This window comes from Falco punctatus (assembly GCF_963210335.1).
Source record: "Falco punctatus genome assembly, chromosome: 8".
NCBI lineage: Eukaryota > Metazoa > Chordata > Aves > Falconiformes > Falconidae > Falco > Falco punctatus.
The window spans coordinates 55751680-55766492 of NC_137588.1; the positions used below are offsets into that span (position 1 = coordinate 55751680).

At 45.4% G+C, this 14813-nt stretch overlaps 2 protein-coding genes across 7 annotated transcripts in view; one reads left to right on the forward strand and one right to left on the reverse strand.

The window, feature by feature from the left end:
* UBLCP1 (ubiquitin like domain containing CTD phosphatase 1) overlaps nt 1-6070 on the reverse strand; it is a 12243-nt gene extending 6173 nt beyond the window's left edge. Inside the window, exons 1-6 of one of the 4 annotated variants that reach the window (XM_080398545.1) lie at nt 5979-6070; nt 3234-3427; nt 2741-2832; nt 2243-2328; nt 2033-2148; nt 828-926 (exon numbers count right to left, since the gene is read on the reverse strand). In XM_080398545.1, the coding sequence (XP_080254671.1) occupies nt 828-926; nt 2033-2148; nt 2243-2328; nt 2741-2832; nt 3234-3387 (547 nt within the window). In that variant the 5' untranslated portion in view covers nt 3388-3427; nt 5979-6070. Of the gene's footprint in view, nt 1-827; nt 927-2032; nt 2149-2242; nt 2329-2740; nt 2833-3233; nt 3428-5869 lie in introns of all 4 variants that reach the window. The other 3 variants (XM_080398547.1, XM_080398546.1, XM_080398548.1) reach the window with 3 other exon arrangements.
* Nucleotides 6071-6197: 127 nt separating this feature from the next.
* The window catches only part of RNF145 (ring finger protein 145), a 52583-nt gene continuing 43967 nt past the window's right edge, over nt 6198-14813 (forward strand). Inside the window, exon 1 of one of the 3 annotated variants that reach the window (XM_080398534.1) lies at nt 6198-9665. Coding sequence is in view for 1 of the 3 variants with exons in the window: in XM_080398532.1 (XP_080254658.1) it covers nt 14059-14115 (57 nt within the window). In the remaining 2 variants the exon portion in view is untranslated. Of the gene's footprint in view, nt 9666-13531; nt 13736-13850; nt 14116-14813 lie in introns of those variants that run through there. The other 2 variants (XM_080398533.1, XM_080398532.1) reach the window with 2 other exon arrangements.

The following is a 14813-nucleotide window of genomic DNA, read 5'->3' on the forward strand; positions in this document are numbered from 1 at the left end:
AGCTTTCCTAGTTCACTGCCTTGAAGACAGTGATCCTTCATGGAAGTTTATTTTTATTTGGAAAGGCTTACTTTTCAAATGAAAAACTAGACAAAGTACTGGATGTGTTTAAACCATTTTCTAGATCAGTTGTTACTGAACTACAGTCTGCAGGACCGTAAGTGGGCTACACCTGGTTTGAGGAACAGTGTTACCTGTGCAGGATTTTCTCCTGGAAGCAATGACAAGAATACATAAGGCCTGGAAAGGACAAAGTGTCAACATTGCCCACTGATCTAAGAATATGTGGAAGCATTGTTCCAGGCTACAAAACCTAAATTTTGTACTATGATTTTAATATGGTTTACACCCTGCACTGGCTAAAGTCTGTTCTCCAGCTGCTGGACAGGAAGTGAAACGGCAAATGACCAACCATCCCTGTAGACAGGAGAGTTTGGTTCATGTGGCAGTTCACTACTTATTGTCTGGATTGAGATTATTTGTAAAGATAGCTATCAGTGTCTGAATGTTGATTATACAATTCTGTTACTTCAAGCACTTGTTTACACAAAGTAACACTCAGTAAAGTGATGTTGAGCTTCCTACTGTGACTAGATCCATTCATGTAAGCAATATGTGGTGTTTTTTCACATAAGAATTACTATTCTTCTAAAATAGCTCTAATAGCTGTGTGAACATTCTTGTTGAAGGTATTACAGCTAAGCATTCATGTATTGTTTTAGATCTTGTGATTCACACTGAAAAGCAATATCAAAATCTCCCACCTGGAGTCTCTGCTCTGAATGACAATTTACAGTAAAGTCTTAGGTATTGAATATAAAACTTACACCAAATTACAATATCATAATCCTCATATGCAGATGTCAGGAATTCATGAAGGTATGGCCTCATCAGTTCTACTCCAGTTTCAGCACAAGATCTGTGGTCTAAAAAGAATATAAGAGATAAGCAAATCATTATTAAAGTTGAAGATATTGAAGTTTAGTTAGACTGTCCTATCTATCCAGAGACCTGAAGAGTTTCACGAGGGCACTTCAAAATCATGAATGAATTCATAGCAAACTACCATTCCCATTTTGAAGGTGAAAAAAAGCAGCAGAGGGGACATTTATTTGTTGATCCTTACAGGTATTTGAGGGCTTAGCTAATAATTAAATCAGAGATCTGTGGGCCTGAGTATCTTTGAAAAGTCAGGCCAAATAGTTCATCTGTGCATATCACAAATCTGTAACAGTCCAGATACGGAAAAGATTCCTTCAAACCTAGTCCAGTTAATTTTGTGAACACATATCCAGCTTGTTTCGGACATGCAAATGTTGCCGGTTCCAATTAGAAAACTGCTGTCAAATTCTGCTCACAGAAGACCTCTAAAATTTTTAAACTTGGTAATAGGTTGAATTTAAATCTCAGATTGTAAACAAATCTCATAAAAAAAAAAAAAGCTAAGGAAATAGGATAAGGCAAGCTATTATTTATTGCTTATAGTCAAGCTGCCTTGACACACCTACATCCCAGAATACTAAGTCAGAAGGAAAATTCAGACTTCCAAAAAAACCTGTCCGACAGAATTTTCAAGTAAAACATGTTTTTGTGCATGTTTAGTAATGATCTGGAAATAAAATTTAAAGCTATTCTCCCACGGCCCCCAAAAGTGTAGTCAGTCAGTACAGACTGAGATCGTTATTTTACAGTATCTTGCCCTGCTACTGTCTGTGATGCCCAAGATACAAGTTGGTCAAGAGAAAAATTATCTGGGTAGAATATGAAATTGCTACTCTTTTATGTCTTTTTGCAGAAAGTAAATAGTTGCTGCACTAAAATCTACAATATGCAACACTGAAAAAGGCCAGTGCTTTTAAAAATATGAACAGAAGACCCTAAAATATTACAAAGCAGAAGTTATACAGTGCAAGACATACCAAAGTACAAGACATACTGAAACAGATTTGTAATGCAAAAGTCAAGAAACGTGAACTGGCAAATAAACTGATGTCTTAAAGAAATGAAAAACACAAGTTGCATAAAATCTCACCAAATAGTGTATAATCAACATCTAGCACCAGCAGCTTTTTTCCTTCTCTAGGAGGATTCAGAATTTCCACTTTGTATTCTTTAACTCTGCGGGAAATTTTTAGTAGATTTTCCTCCCTAATGTAACAGTGCAAAAAGTTACAATTAATTAAAAGGTATACTGTACATTCCATAACAGGACGACTGGTTTTTAACAGTTAAAACTCCTAACCTATTTTCTACTTCCACAACTTCCTCTTCAATATCAAAGTCATTGACAACATCATCATTGTCAGGCGGTGGCCCAAGGACATCTTCCTAGAGGAATGATAATAAAAGATAACTAGGATCACTGAAGGAAAATAACAATGGGTAACAAGTTTCTGTTACTGCACAGTACAGGACAAAAATACGATTTAACCAAAATGATTTCGCTTTACTAGTGCAAAGAATTTTAAAGTATACTGATGATAGTTCAGATTTGAGAAGCCAGTGAATATCCTGCTAATAGATTTGGACTTCAAGTCCAGAACAATACAGGAGTTTAATGAATACACTGCTATCAGAGTTCTGCAAAAAAGCTTACTTTACATACAAAAATAAACACCAACAGAAATCTACTGTACTACCATTTTTCAAATGATTACTGTAATATTCAAAATTTAAAATAAAAATTTGGAGACACAAGCATTTTTTCCTGTTTAAGCTAATAAAAAAGTAAAAGATTTACCAAACTCTCTTCACGAGTGCCCATCATCATGATTTTAGTATTTGGTTTCAACTTGAGAGCTCCAAGCTTAACATCATCATCTGCAGGTTTGCCTATAATGCAAGCAGATAATTTTTATTTTTGTTTTACTAGGGTAGAGAGGTTTTAGAAATATGTCAATATATTTAATGTTTAATTGAAATAAGCTACCTGTCAAACATCAGAATACCCCAAGCTGTATTATTGCCCTCATCCATGTACAGATACATTATCTGGCTAGCAGGAATTTAATGTTTTTTAACATACATTGGCTGCAGTTCCATGACATCCATTAAAAAATGACCAGATAGATGTCTCAATAATAGACAATATCCAATGACATAAAATTTCTATGTTCCTGTTCATTCCAAAGCTAGATTCCCTGTTAGTATACACATCCTGGCTAGGTTTAGAGGATGTTTGTCCTTAAACATCTCGAGCATATCCACAACAAATAGCAAATATGAATAATTACCCTTCATTTTAAGTCCAAGTAGTTTTTGACGCTCTGGTAACACTCCAGTAAGGCCTTTAAGAGACTGCTTCAGATCCAACACCGTGTCTTCTTCTGATAGTGAGGTTATCGTATACTCCTGTCCGCCCCATTTTATTATGAGAGAGAGAGACATCCTTGAAGCATATGTTCAGTATTGTTCTCTGAAAAATCTGCTGCAGGAGGAAAACACAATGATATGTAAGGAAGAAATAGGAGAATTGCTCTTTTCAGAAGACAAACGATACAGTATATTTAAAGTCTTTTTGATTTTTTATTATATTGTATATCAAAGAGCTGTTTGCTTTGCATAAGCAGATGATAAGCGCGTTAATAAAATGTTGAAAATAAGGGAGAAAGAACAGCACTAAAATTGAGACTCCGAGTTCTACTTCAGTGTATTTAGCAATGTCACATTCACCGTTTGCTCCAGCATATGCTCATCTGCTGTGCGTTCTGTGCAGGTACAGCCTGTTCACTGCACAACCAGCACCCAAGCAGAGTACTGCAGTATCGTAAAAGTCATTTCAAAGCTCAGAAATGTCCTCTGCAATAATTATGCAACCAAACCTGCCATGGATATCTTTACATATGTAACAACAAAAGAGCAAATACGAAATACCTAAAATATAGAAAACCGTAAAAATAGTTCTGAACCCAACAGTTCATTTTTAGGATCGGATTTCTCTATTCACTTTCACTGTGCAACACCTGCAGTAATACACACCCCAGGTCATGTCTCACCGTAGCAATATCAAAGTATGAGTTTGAAAACAAAGCCTAAATATACACTTACACAATGCAATTACACTGTAAGAACTGTACTTTCATTGCAGTGATGACAAAACAACCATAATTATACTATCTTTAATAAATTTACACAGCATTGCTTATACAAATTGTATTTAACAGTTTAGTCCTACATTAAACATGGCAGAAAATCAAGATTTTTAGCTTGATGTGGAAGGAAGAACAGGTTTTTTTCTGTTAAAGCTTAGAAACTAGAAAGGTATGAAAGGTTGTTACAGATTGTCAGGAGATGCAGAGAAGGCCTCTGCACCACTAATGGTGAGACTGTCCTCAAAAGATGGATATTCAAAACAAAGAGAAAGCAGACCTGCGGAAAAAACTGAGGCTATCAACCCTCAAGAAATGCATTACAAGAAGAAACGCAGGTCTGGCAATTCTGAAAAATCTCAGAATCCAAAAATCTGGTTCCTTTTCCTCTCTAGCATTGTGTTCTCAGAGGTTACCTGCTCTCAGACAAAATACTTCTCGTTTATACAGTATAGCCTGTTAGGAACGAACAAGTAATTGCTCAGGCATATCCATCAAGCTCAGAGCAGATGAGAAATAGAGAGCCAGATAACAACCTGCTTGCTGAGGACTACAAGCGACACTTCCACAGTCCCCTGTCTAAGAGCCCTGAAAACAAACTGAAGAGGAAACCTGGTATCAAGGAAAAATTATATTGCCCCCCCCGGCCTCCCCCAATCAGATTGGGACTTGGTATTATCCTGTGAAAGAGACTCATGAAAAAGGGTCTTTGGAGCACTAAGAAATTCCACCGAGGTTAAAGCTGCATAGTGTCAAACAATGTTGATACATAGAGTCATTACTGTAAATTATCCCTATCTGTAATCCTTACACTAAGTTTCCAGAAAGAAGAGATTTTTTTCTGTTTTCTCACCTGTACCATACACCTCAAATCATTCTACAAGAAAATGCATTGGGCAAGAACTTGAAGAAAACTTCTCAAGTCTCTGTCCAGTGCTAAACCAAGAAGATCATCCCTCCAAAGCTGAGCACTTGACCAACTGTCTGTCCTTACCGAATTAAGAGTCGTGTCAAGATGAATGTTATGAGAAATGCCAAGCAGAAATAAGACACCTTTACTCAATGCCAAAACACTAAGGGGATTGAGTGTGGACATCAGAATCAATGATTACAGGAAAATAGATTAGGGGCACAGGGATTTTCAAAGTTTCCATCACTGTGGCTGGATGCCGTGCAAAACCAAAGCTTGCTGAAATGAAGTTTGCTTTGGCTAATTACATCTTCAGGGCCCTTACAAGCCCCTTGGACCACCAAGAGTCTACGGGTTGGAAGGTCACTGGGTCAGAGAAAGCGTTCAAGTTTCGTTGTTGCAGTTAAACTGTTGGGTTACCCTGCTTTTCTCGGAAGATGTGGCAGACAGACACCCCCAGCTCGCAGTTCCACTAAGCAACGTACAACATAAACACAAACCCCCAGAACACGGCAAGTGCAGTGCCACGGGCCGGGCCCACAGCGCTCCCTACACACCGCATCAGGCGAGGACCGGGGGTTCAAACCAGCAGCCGCTCCGCTCCCGCCGCCGCCGCCAAGGCCCGGCAGCCCCGGCCGCCTTCGCCCACCCTCCCGCCGGGGCTGCCCCAGCGGCACGGGGCCGGGCGAGCGGGGATAGCCCGCACGCTGCTGCCGGTCCCGGCCCCGTGGAGCCGCTCCCACCCCGCAGACGTTACGGCGGCACCGACCCGGTCGAATTAAGCGCCCGCCCTCAGTCCCCGCCGCGATCGGCCCTGCCTCCCCCCGGCCCGGTAAAGCCCGGCCTCCGCCGCGCCCGGGCGCAGACCCACCGGGCTGCCCGGCGATCGGCGGCACGGCGGCGCCCCCCGCAGCCCACCGGGTCACAGTGGCGCCGCCGATCCGCCCCCCGCCTCTCGGCAGCGCGGTGCGGCCCCTCACCCTGGCAACGGAACCGGCACCGTCCCGGGATCCGCCGCACCGGAAGCGGAACTGGCGCCCACCGGAAGCGGGGGGGTGGGGGGGTGGGCGTGGGAGGCAGCGCGCGGCCCTCGCAACAGCCCGGAAGTGCGCGGGTTTCCCGCTCGAGGCGGGCAGCGCCGCCATGGCAATGGCCGGTGGGGCCCGTTCAGGCTCTCGGCCGGGCGGCGGCTGCGTACCGGGACGGTCATCCCCGAGCGGGGCGGGGGTGGCCCGCCGCGGGAGCCGCCGGTGCGGACACCGGTGCTCCCGGTCACCGCTGAGCGGGCGGTGGTGAGAGGGCGGGGGGATCCTCCAGTTCTCGTACCGGGCGGGCCGTGAGGCGAGGGAGAGGCCAGATCTTCTTTAACGAGCAGAGCAGCGTTCCTCGCCTGCCCGCCTGAGGAGAGCTCCGGGGCGGGCTCACGTAGGAAATTGCGGGTTTGCTAGGGGAAATGCAGACGGTCATGGCCCCGCCGGGCCCCGCTCCCTTCATCGCCGCTGTGGGGCTGGGGCCCACGGGGGCCGGTAGAGGCGACTTCCATGTGCAGCTGTTGTCACCAGCGTCTCTTTTTCATTACTGACTCTGAAACGGGATTGCTCTGTACCCAGGGATCCTGATCCAGAGCTGCCTTAGCGTCGAAGCTGAGGCTTTTTAGATGTATTAAGAGTTTTGTGTCTTGCATCAAGGTTCAGTCCTCAGCTAATGTTGGGATTCTTGGGAACGGGCTTAATCTGCAGTGGTCTTGTGCATGGACAACAGGTGCAGGAGAAAAAGCTTACTTCGCACAAAGATGGCCTTTTGTGCTCTGGTATTCTGCTTTGCAGAAATACTGAAAGGGAGGAAAAGTATGTCTGGTAAAGTCTGGTTTCTTACATATGTGAAATCAAGTGGAGAGGATACAGGCTGCAGTTCCGCTTGGCATCAGTGGAGATGATGTTAAATTTGAGGGATGAAGTGAAAGTTTCAGTCCTCCTCCATATTAGATCTTGCTCTCTAGAGAGGTTAGATAACTTTTTTTTGTGGGTGTTTTTGGGGTTTTTTTTTTGTTGTTGGTTTTAGGTTTTTTGGTTTTGTTTTTTTTTTTTTTTTATTTGGTGGCAAACAGGGAAGGGAACAAAAGAGCAGAAGTAAGCAGCCATGCACCAAGTAGAAGTTTCTTTGGAATGGCTGCTGTAACTTTTAGGAGCCATTCCCAGTGTAACTAAATCTCACTGAGGAAGTACAGTGTAAATCAAAGCTGCTTAGAAGCCTGCTTGCTTTCCTGAGTGGTTCTGAATTTAATATATTTCCTGCATGGATATGTATTCAGGTTTTGGCATAAAAGCACTTTGGTTTCCATAAGAATGGTACAAATGGCAGACTACTGTAGTGACTTCATGTTGAGTTTAGCTTCTGACTGCACATAAATCCACATAAAGCCTGTCACGATGTATGTATCCCAGTCACCAAGGGTTTGCTTTTTTTGCTTTAATGACACACAGTTGTCCTCTGCACAGAGGCAGCACATTATAGTACTGCTGGAAAGCTTCCAAAGAGGCAACTAGTAATTAAAGTCACACCCTATCATAAAATTATGCACCCTCCAGGCCTGTCTAAAAATTCAGACTATGAAAATGATACATAGTGTGATTGCCTCTCTATTTGTAATTTTTTAAAAATACTTTTTATTTTCTGGCAGGCTTTTTAAAAGCTCTCTTGAAAAGGAGGCAGGAGGGGTTTGGGTTTTTTATCTGTTTCAGGAGTAATATGAAAAAGTGTAATTATTTATGCATATTTCATTTCTGTTACGATACTGGAGTTTTAGTATCCTGAGCTATGACTAGGACATCCTTGTGCTAGACACTTGAAAAGTGCTCTGATCCTGACAAGATTCATGTGGCACAGATAAATATATCCTTTTACTTAGTTGTGAAAACGCATGGTGGTGCTCAATCCTAACATTAATAAGTGCAAAGTGGTCAAGTAATTTGACTAAGACCATGTGATTACAATTCAGAGCACAAAGGGTATAGACTTTTCTTTGTACTGAGGAGTTTGTTTTGTGGTGGTGCTCTCTGGGTTTACACTGTGGTAAACTAGCAGCGTAAGGAGGAAGGAAAAGCAGTGGGGAAATTTCAAGGCAAATGCGTGTTCCCTTTCACCTTGATGTGCATTACGTCCTGGGATACCCCATGGTGAAATAAAAAAAGTGACTGTGTGGCAAATTGATGCCTGCTGGCTCTCTTCCAGTACCTCATGTTCACAGCAAGCATTTCTCTGAGCGTTTTGAGGAATATGTTCTTGTGCGTAACTACTGAAGCCTAGGAACTCATCTCCTAAATTGCTGTTCAAGCTGCATTATAAGAGAGCAAAATTCCCACTAGCAGCTCTGGGGGATGCTAGGTAAGAATCCTCTAAAATCATAATTTAAAGCTGAAAACTCTGTGGAAAGCTCAAAAGGTTGCTTTGAGAATTAAAGAGAAAGATTAGATCACATCTGTATGTGATCTGAGGAGTTCAAAAGCAAAAGGTAGTGACATTGCAAGGCTGAAAGATGCTAAATGTTTGTTATATTCAGTGACTTTAATGGTGGAGTGTTAGTTCAGATGTTAATGGGATGCAGACTATGAATGGGCAAACATACCAGATTTCAAGGTTTTGCAACTTTTTTCAAATTGCTTTTTCGTTCAGAAAACTCATTTGAACATGCACTAGCCTCTCAACCCCACTTTTAAACTGAACCCATGTTAGGAATTAATCTAGAGCAGAGCCCATATTCACTAGGAACAGAAGGATGCTTAAAATACAGCTTGGTACTAGTGTTTTTTATTCCTAATCTTTGTTATACTTTTTGGTTTCCCCTCTTGACTCTTTATACCATTTCCTACAACAGTTTCTTATTTATTAACTTCTTCCCAGTCCCTTTTCTCTGTTTTATAATTTGTTCTAAGCAGGCGGTAAAAGCAGTGATGCCTGAGAATGTCAAACTCTTCCAAGTCTGTGCCATCCAAGTGGTTCCAGCCCAATGCAGAGGTGTGTGGAAGCCTTCTGCTGTTCATGACCACTTCAATCTAATACAATGGGCAGCATGGTTTACTGGACGCTGCCACCGCTGTGCCTTAGCAATGTAGGATTTGAATGCAAGCTCTGATTCCAAGTCACTGTGTGACGCTGGTGAAACACCGAGAGCTGAATTTCCAACGTTCAATAATGTGGTGTGCTTTAGTAGCTGGCAGCTCAGCTGGAGACGTGGAATGTCTCAAGTTTGAAATGAAACACATTTCCAAGTTATCACTAATACAGTAAGTCTCTGTCTAAGCTTCCTTATCAGTAAAGTGGAGGTTAGAATAATATTTATATAGTTTCTTTACAGGATTTTTTTCAGGATTATTTAATTAATGTTGGCACCGCGAGATGCTATAAATACTAGAGGCTTGTACCAGTGTACCGTATGATTTTCCACTTTCTGAATGCAACTGTTATTCTTCTGCCACTATTCAGCCCAATTATTTTTATTTTATTTACTTCAATTCTTTGTATTCTAGATTATGCCCCACTGGCAAGTGATCTCGGGAGAGAACTGTGATGCTTTTGTTTGCTGAACAAAACCTGATTCATCACTTTCCTTACATCACCAGCCAGCTCTCTAGCTTCTCAACACAGAGATTGCTATGGCTTTCCTTTAGGTAAGTTGTCAGTCGCAGCAGCTGTCTGTTTGTTTAGAGTCTATACTCTCCAGTGTTATGAAAGTGGTAAAAAATATATGTAGTCATATGAGATGGGTAATTATCAGAGATACTGTAGAAGTGGTTTCCTGAAGAGAGTGAAAATAAATATGAAATTGAGAAACTGGGACTAGCTGACTTGCTAGAAAGAGCTCTGAAAAGCAGTAAGAATGAAAGGAAAAATGAGGGTTGATGAGAAGCTAAGTGATGGGGAGAAATTTAGAAAATAGGGTCACAGGCAGGGAAAAGCAGGGGAATTCCTGAGATGGGGCTATGGAGTAGGAGTAGGTAAACCAGAGAAAGAGATGCACTGGCTCTGTTGCTATTGTGGGATCTAGTAATGCTCCAAATTCCCCTGTTCGGGTATGTGTTTCTGCAGGAGTTAAAGTTTATTTGTTCCTTCATTTAGTGAACAGGATAAAATTGTGAGAACATAAAAGCTTTGGGGTTGGCTGCCATCAGCATTATAAGGTATACACATGAGGCACCAAATCAGGTTTCACAGGCGATCCTAATTTTTGCATTATTTAACTTTTGTCTGACTTTATGCAGTATAACCTATTTGTTAAGACATTCCTTTGCTTTTATATATGTACGTATGAATATTTTTTTGAAACAATGGCTTGTAAAAAGCTTCAAATAAAACTGCTTGTGTTATTGACCACCTTAGGCATGCAGTGTATTTTGCTGCTCTTGAGAATTCTTAAGAGGGATTTTCTTTGCAAGCAGTTTGGGATGCTGGCATTTGTCCATCCGCATGGACGAATCAAGCTTCTGCATTATGTGAACTCTGAGAAGGTCTTTTGAAAGTTTTAATGAGATGTCACTATAGTGGTCCCCTTCAGTCCTCAGTTGCTGATCACTGAAAGTTTGGAATCCAAACGCCTCTGTTAATAATGAGAGATAAACAATCATTGAATTCAGCATTCTTAGCCACCCAGTGTCAAATGCAGGAAGGGCTTTTAAAATTCCAGAGAAATGAAGCAGAAAGTTGAGGTGCTTTCAAAAAGACATGCCTGTCAAGACAGTGGTAATGCCACATACCTCATCTGCCCATTAGAAAACCTGGGCTTCTGTGAAGTAACACATTTTCAGAATTAAATGCTGAGAGATGATGAAATGAAAGAAAGGTGGGGTTCAGTTCCTATCGTTTGCTTGCACACTGAAGTGAGAACGTCTGTGATTTGCTGCAATACTTCCGTGATACAATTATTCTAAAATAATAAAAGAATTTCCACTCCATCTCCTATAAATACCTCCTGCTGTCTACAGTTGTGAATATATATTAGTGTCTCTTTGCTGCTTGCTGTCTTTTTTTCTCAGAAGCAGCACTGAAGACAGGCAGTAGGACTTAAGAGGTCCTGCACCATTGCCCCTGACCTCAGTCAGCATTGAACCAAGCCCACAAAGAACAGAAGTGAGTCATGATTTTTTTTTCCATGTACGGCATGAGAAGACAAGCAGGCCCTAGAAATGAAGCTGAAATTCTTATGCCTTATATGACAGCTGGTTCATACTCCTTGTGATAAGAAGTGGGGTACTGGCAGGGATTATCAAACAGTGATGCAGTAGTGAGTCAGCTGAGCCAGGCAGAACGATGGGGTGGCTGGAGACTGGTGAAGCCATTGTTTTCCTATGTTCCCTGCAGGAGTCCAGGGTTTGGAGCAGTGTGTTTACCCCATATGCAGCAAAAGAATTAAGTGATAGTAGCATGTTTAATAAAAAGATGCATAAAACAAGAGCTGCAAGCATTTGTCATGCAGGGACCTATTAAGTGACAAAGGAGGAAACTAACTGCTGAGGAGAGGAACTTGGTGGATCAGAGAAGCCCTGTGCAGAGGGGTCTCTATAAACCTTAACAAGCCTGAGCAGAGCACAAAGTGCTTATGAATAATAATCACATAAATTGTTTAGGTTGAAAAAGACCTTAAAGATCATCGAGTCCAACCGTTAACCCAGCATTGCCAAGTCCACCACTAAACCATGTCTCTTAAGTGTCATGTCCACAAGTATTTTAAATACCTCCAGGGACGGTGACTCTACCACTTCCCTGGGCAGCCTGTTCCACTCCTTGACAAATCTTAGTGAAGAATTTTTTTCTAATATCCAACCTAAAGCACCCTGGCGCAACGTGAGGCCGTGTCCTTTTGCCCTGTCACTTGTAACTTGGGAGAAGAGACTGACGCCCAACTTGCATGTCCTTAGTTTGGCCAAACATGCATGTATTTATTTGTTCTAAGGAGAAGAATTTCTGAGTTCAGGAATCCTAGCACAAATCGACAGTTTTAAACTAAAAGCTTTACAATTAAAAAGCCTGTTATTTTTAAATAGCATTAAAATCTGAAGCTTGTGAAAATTTCTGTTGATAAGCTGAGCTCCTTTATGGTGCCTGAGCAAAGGCTTTTGTCTGGGAGACCTGCGTCACTTGTGCCATTTGGTCTCCTTTCTGCTGCCTTCTGGGCTGACCAGAGTTTGGGAAAAAGACAGGTTCAGTGTTAACACCAAATACAACCATCTGAGTATACAGCAGTGCAGAGCCCTACCACGGTTTTGATAAAATTTAACACAGACTTGTTCAAACTACCTTTTTCTTCTGCGTTTTGAAAACCTTTGGGTACTCATGACAAGGGTAATTTTGCAAAGCAGAATGCGGACAGACACCCAACCCCCTTATTTTACTATCTGCTTCGTAGAGTTAAAGACATTGTGTTGAGGCTACACATTGTTAATACCGGCATCTGTGAATGCTCCAGTTCTCATTAGAGATGGAAGGAAAAAAGCAATCATTAGGTTGGCTAGCCCAGCCCTTGCGAACTACAGGATTTTCCAGTTCAGTGTATTCCCTCATTCCTCTTTGCAGCAAAGTTTTTTTCCTGTCCCAGACAACGTGGTTTCCCAAATATTAAAGTAAAAAACATTACTTCTCTTGGGTCACAATTTTTTCCTTGGCACTTGCATGCTAGGGCCTGGCCGTGCAACCTCTTCAGAATGAGTAAATATTAGCGAGACTTTCCATGCAAGGGCTCTGAGGCATGAGGGTGCTCTGCTGCACAGGGTGCTCTGCTGTGAGGGAGCCGCCCTGCCACAGGTCACCGGCTGAAAAATGGCAGCATGGAAGAACAAGAAATCGGGTGTTTTTCTGGTTGATCTCCCAACAAAGGTAACTGTAGATTCTGTGGTACACCACTGGAAAACAGAGTCAGCGTTAGTATTTGAAATTAATATAGCATTTTCCGTTCCAGAAGGCTAGTAAAGAATAGGATTAAAAGAGCAGAGCTGCCTTTTAAACATCTGCCCAGACGCTACCTCAGGTGTCGCTGACCGGCTTCCGTGACTCACCCGTCAGACTCGCAGCTGCCCGACGAGTCACTCCCGTCCCGGGCGGCCCCAGGACCAAACCGGAGCGAACTCCCTGCTCTCCACTGGAATTTAAACCCAAACCTCTGCCTGTGGCGCCGAGGAAGGAGGAGCGGCTGCGGCCGAGCTGCGCCAGCGCTCCGCACCGATCCCCGCGGGCCGGCAGGGCGCTCTATGCGCGGCGCGCAAAGGGCGCGCATCCTCCCCAGCCGAATTCCTGCTCCCGGGAAGGCGCTTTGCGCTCGGACCCTGTGCTTCCTCCTCCAAACGCGCCGTCTGCACGCCTGCCCAGGACCACCCCCCCCCCCCCAAACGCGGCGGAGCGCAGCGCGGGAGCGTAGGAGCCGCTACGCGGGGGCGCTGCCCCTCGTGCGCTGCGCGGCCCCACCGCGGGTGGGCGGGGCGGGGCCGTGGGTGGGCGGGGCCGGCGCATGCGCGGAGCGGGGCGGCGCGCGCGCGCAGGCAGCGGGGCCATGGCCGCCCGTCAGCGGGGCCGCGGGGAGCCGGCGCCCTGAGGCGGCGCGGCGCGGCCATGGTGCCTCGAGGAGCCGCTCTGCCGCCGGGCACCCAGCCGCCGCCGTCGCTGTGAAGCGCGGAGCCCCCCCGCGCGCCGGGGGAGCGGGAGCAAAGAGGAGGAGGAGGCGGAGGAGGAGGCGGCGACCCCGCGGGCCCAGGTGATTCCCCACCCGCCGCCTCAGACACGCGAGTGCCCCTCCCCCGCCCCTCAGCGCGTCGCGGGGGCCTGAGGCGCCCCCCCCGCCCTCTTTCCCGCGGGGGCGCACGGCCTGGGCCGCCCCTCCGCGCCCCCCGCCGCTCGCACGCGTGTCTGTGCCCGTGTGTGGCGGGGCTGCCCCGACCTTCCCTGTGCGCAGCGCCCCCCTCCCCCCGCCGCGCTGGCTTGCGGCGAGCCGTGCCGGGGTTACTGGAGTTCAGAGGCGGCGGAGCGGCGCGGGGCCCGGGGCGGGATGCGAGGGACTTTCTGCAGCGCCGGGGATGAATGCGGGACTTCGGCGTAGCCGGCGGCCGGCGGGCAATCGGTCGCCGGTTGGCGAGTGTGCGTGCGGGGGGATCGGGGGGGTTGTGGACTTCGCACGCCTCATGCAGGCGTTCGTGTGCAGGCGTTCGTGTGCCCGGCCCGGCGGTGGAGCCTGGCTGGAGCCCGGGGCTGAGCTGCTCGGTGTTGCAGTCCCGACCGAGGTGCTGGCTTCGCCGTGGAGGTCGCGGTGCCCCCCTCCCTCCCTGGGGTCTGCCTGTACCTCCCGGCTGCGGGAGCCGGGCGTGGAGACCCCGCTAGGCGCCCGGCGGGGGCCGGGGGCTGCCCGCCTGCCTGGGGGAGCCCAGCGGTGGCGTGGCCGGGATTCGGGCCGGGGGGAGGAGGGGGGGTGCCCGGTCATTCCCTGCTGGAGTCGGGCCCCAAAGCATATGGTAATGCTTATGTAAGAAGCAGCCTCTCCGTAGAGTGAAGAACAGGGCTTTTTCTCTCTTTCCTATTTTTGTCAGTCGTTTTTTTTGGAGACCTTCTGTAGCCTTTTAAAATAAGGTTTGTGATGAGAATTTGCAGTTTTTTCTGTGATCCGAGAGTAGTTCTGTGCGCTAAGTGTACTTGTGGCAGATGGCCGCTCTTGGAGGGATTCTTTTTTTGGTTGTGCTACCTTTTTGGGGGTGTAGAGGAGGGGCCTGCTGCGTAAAGAATGTGATTGGGGGTATAAAGTAAAAAATAAAGGTAAATTTTTTTTTGTTTAATGCACGTAA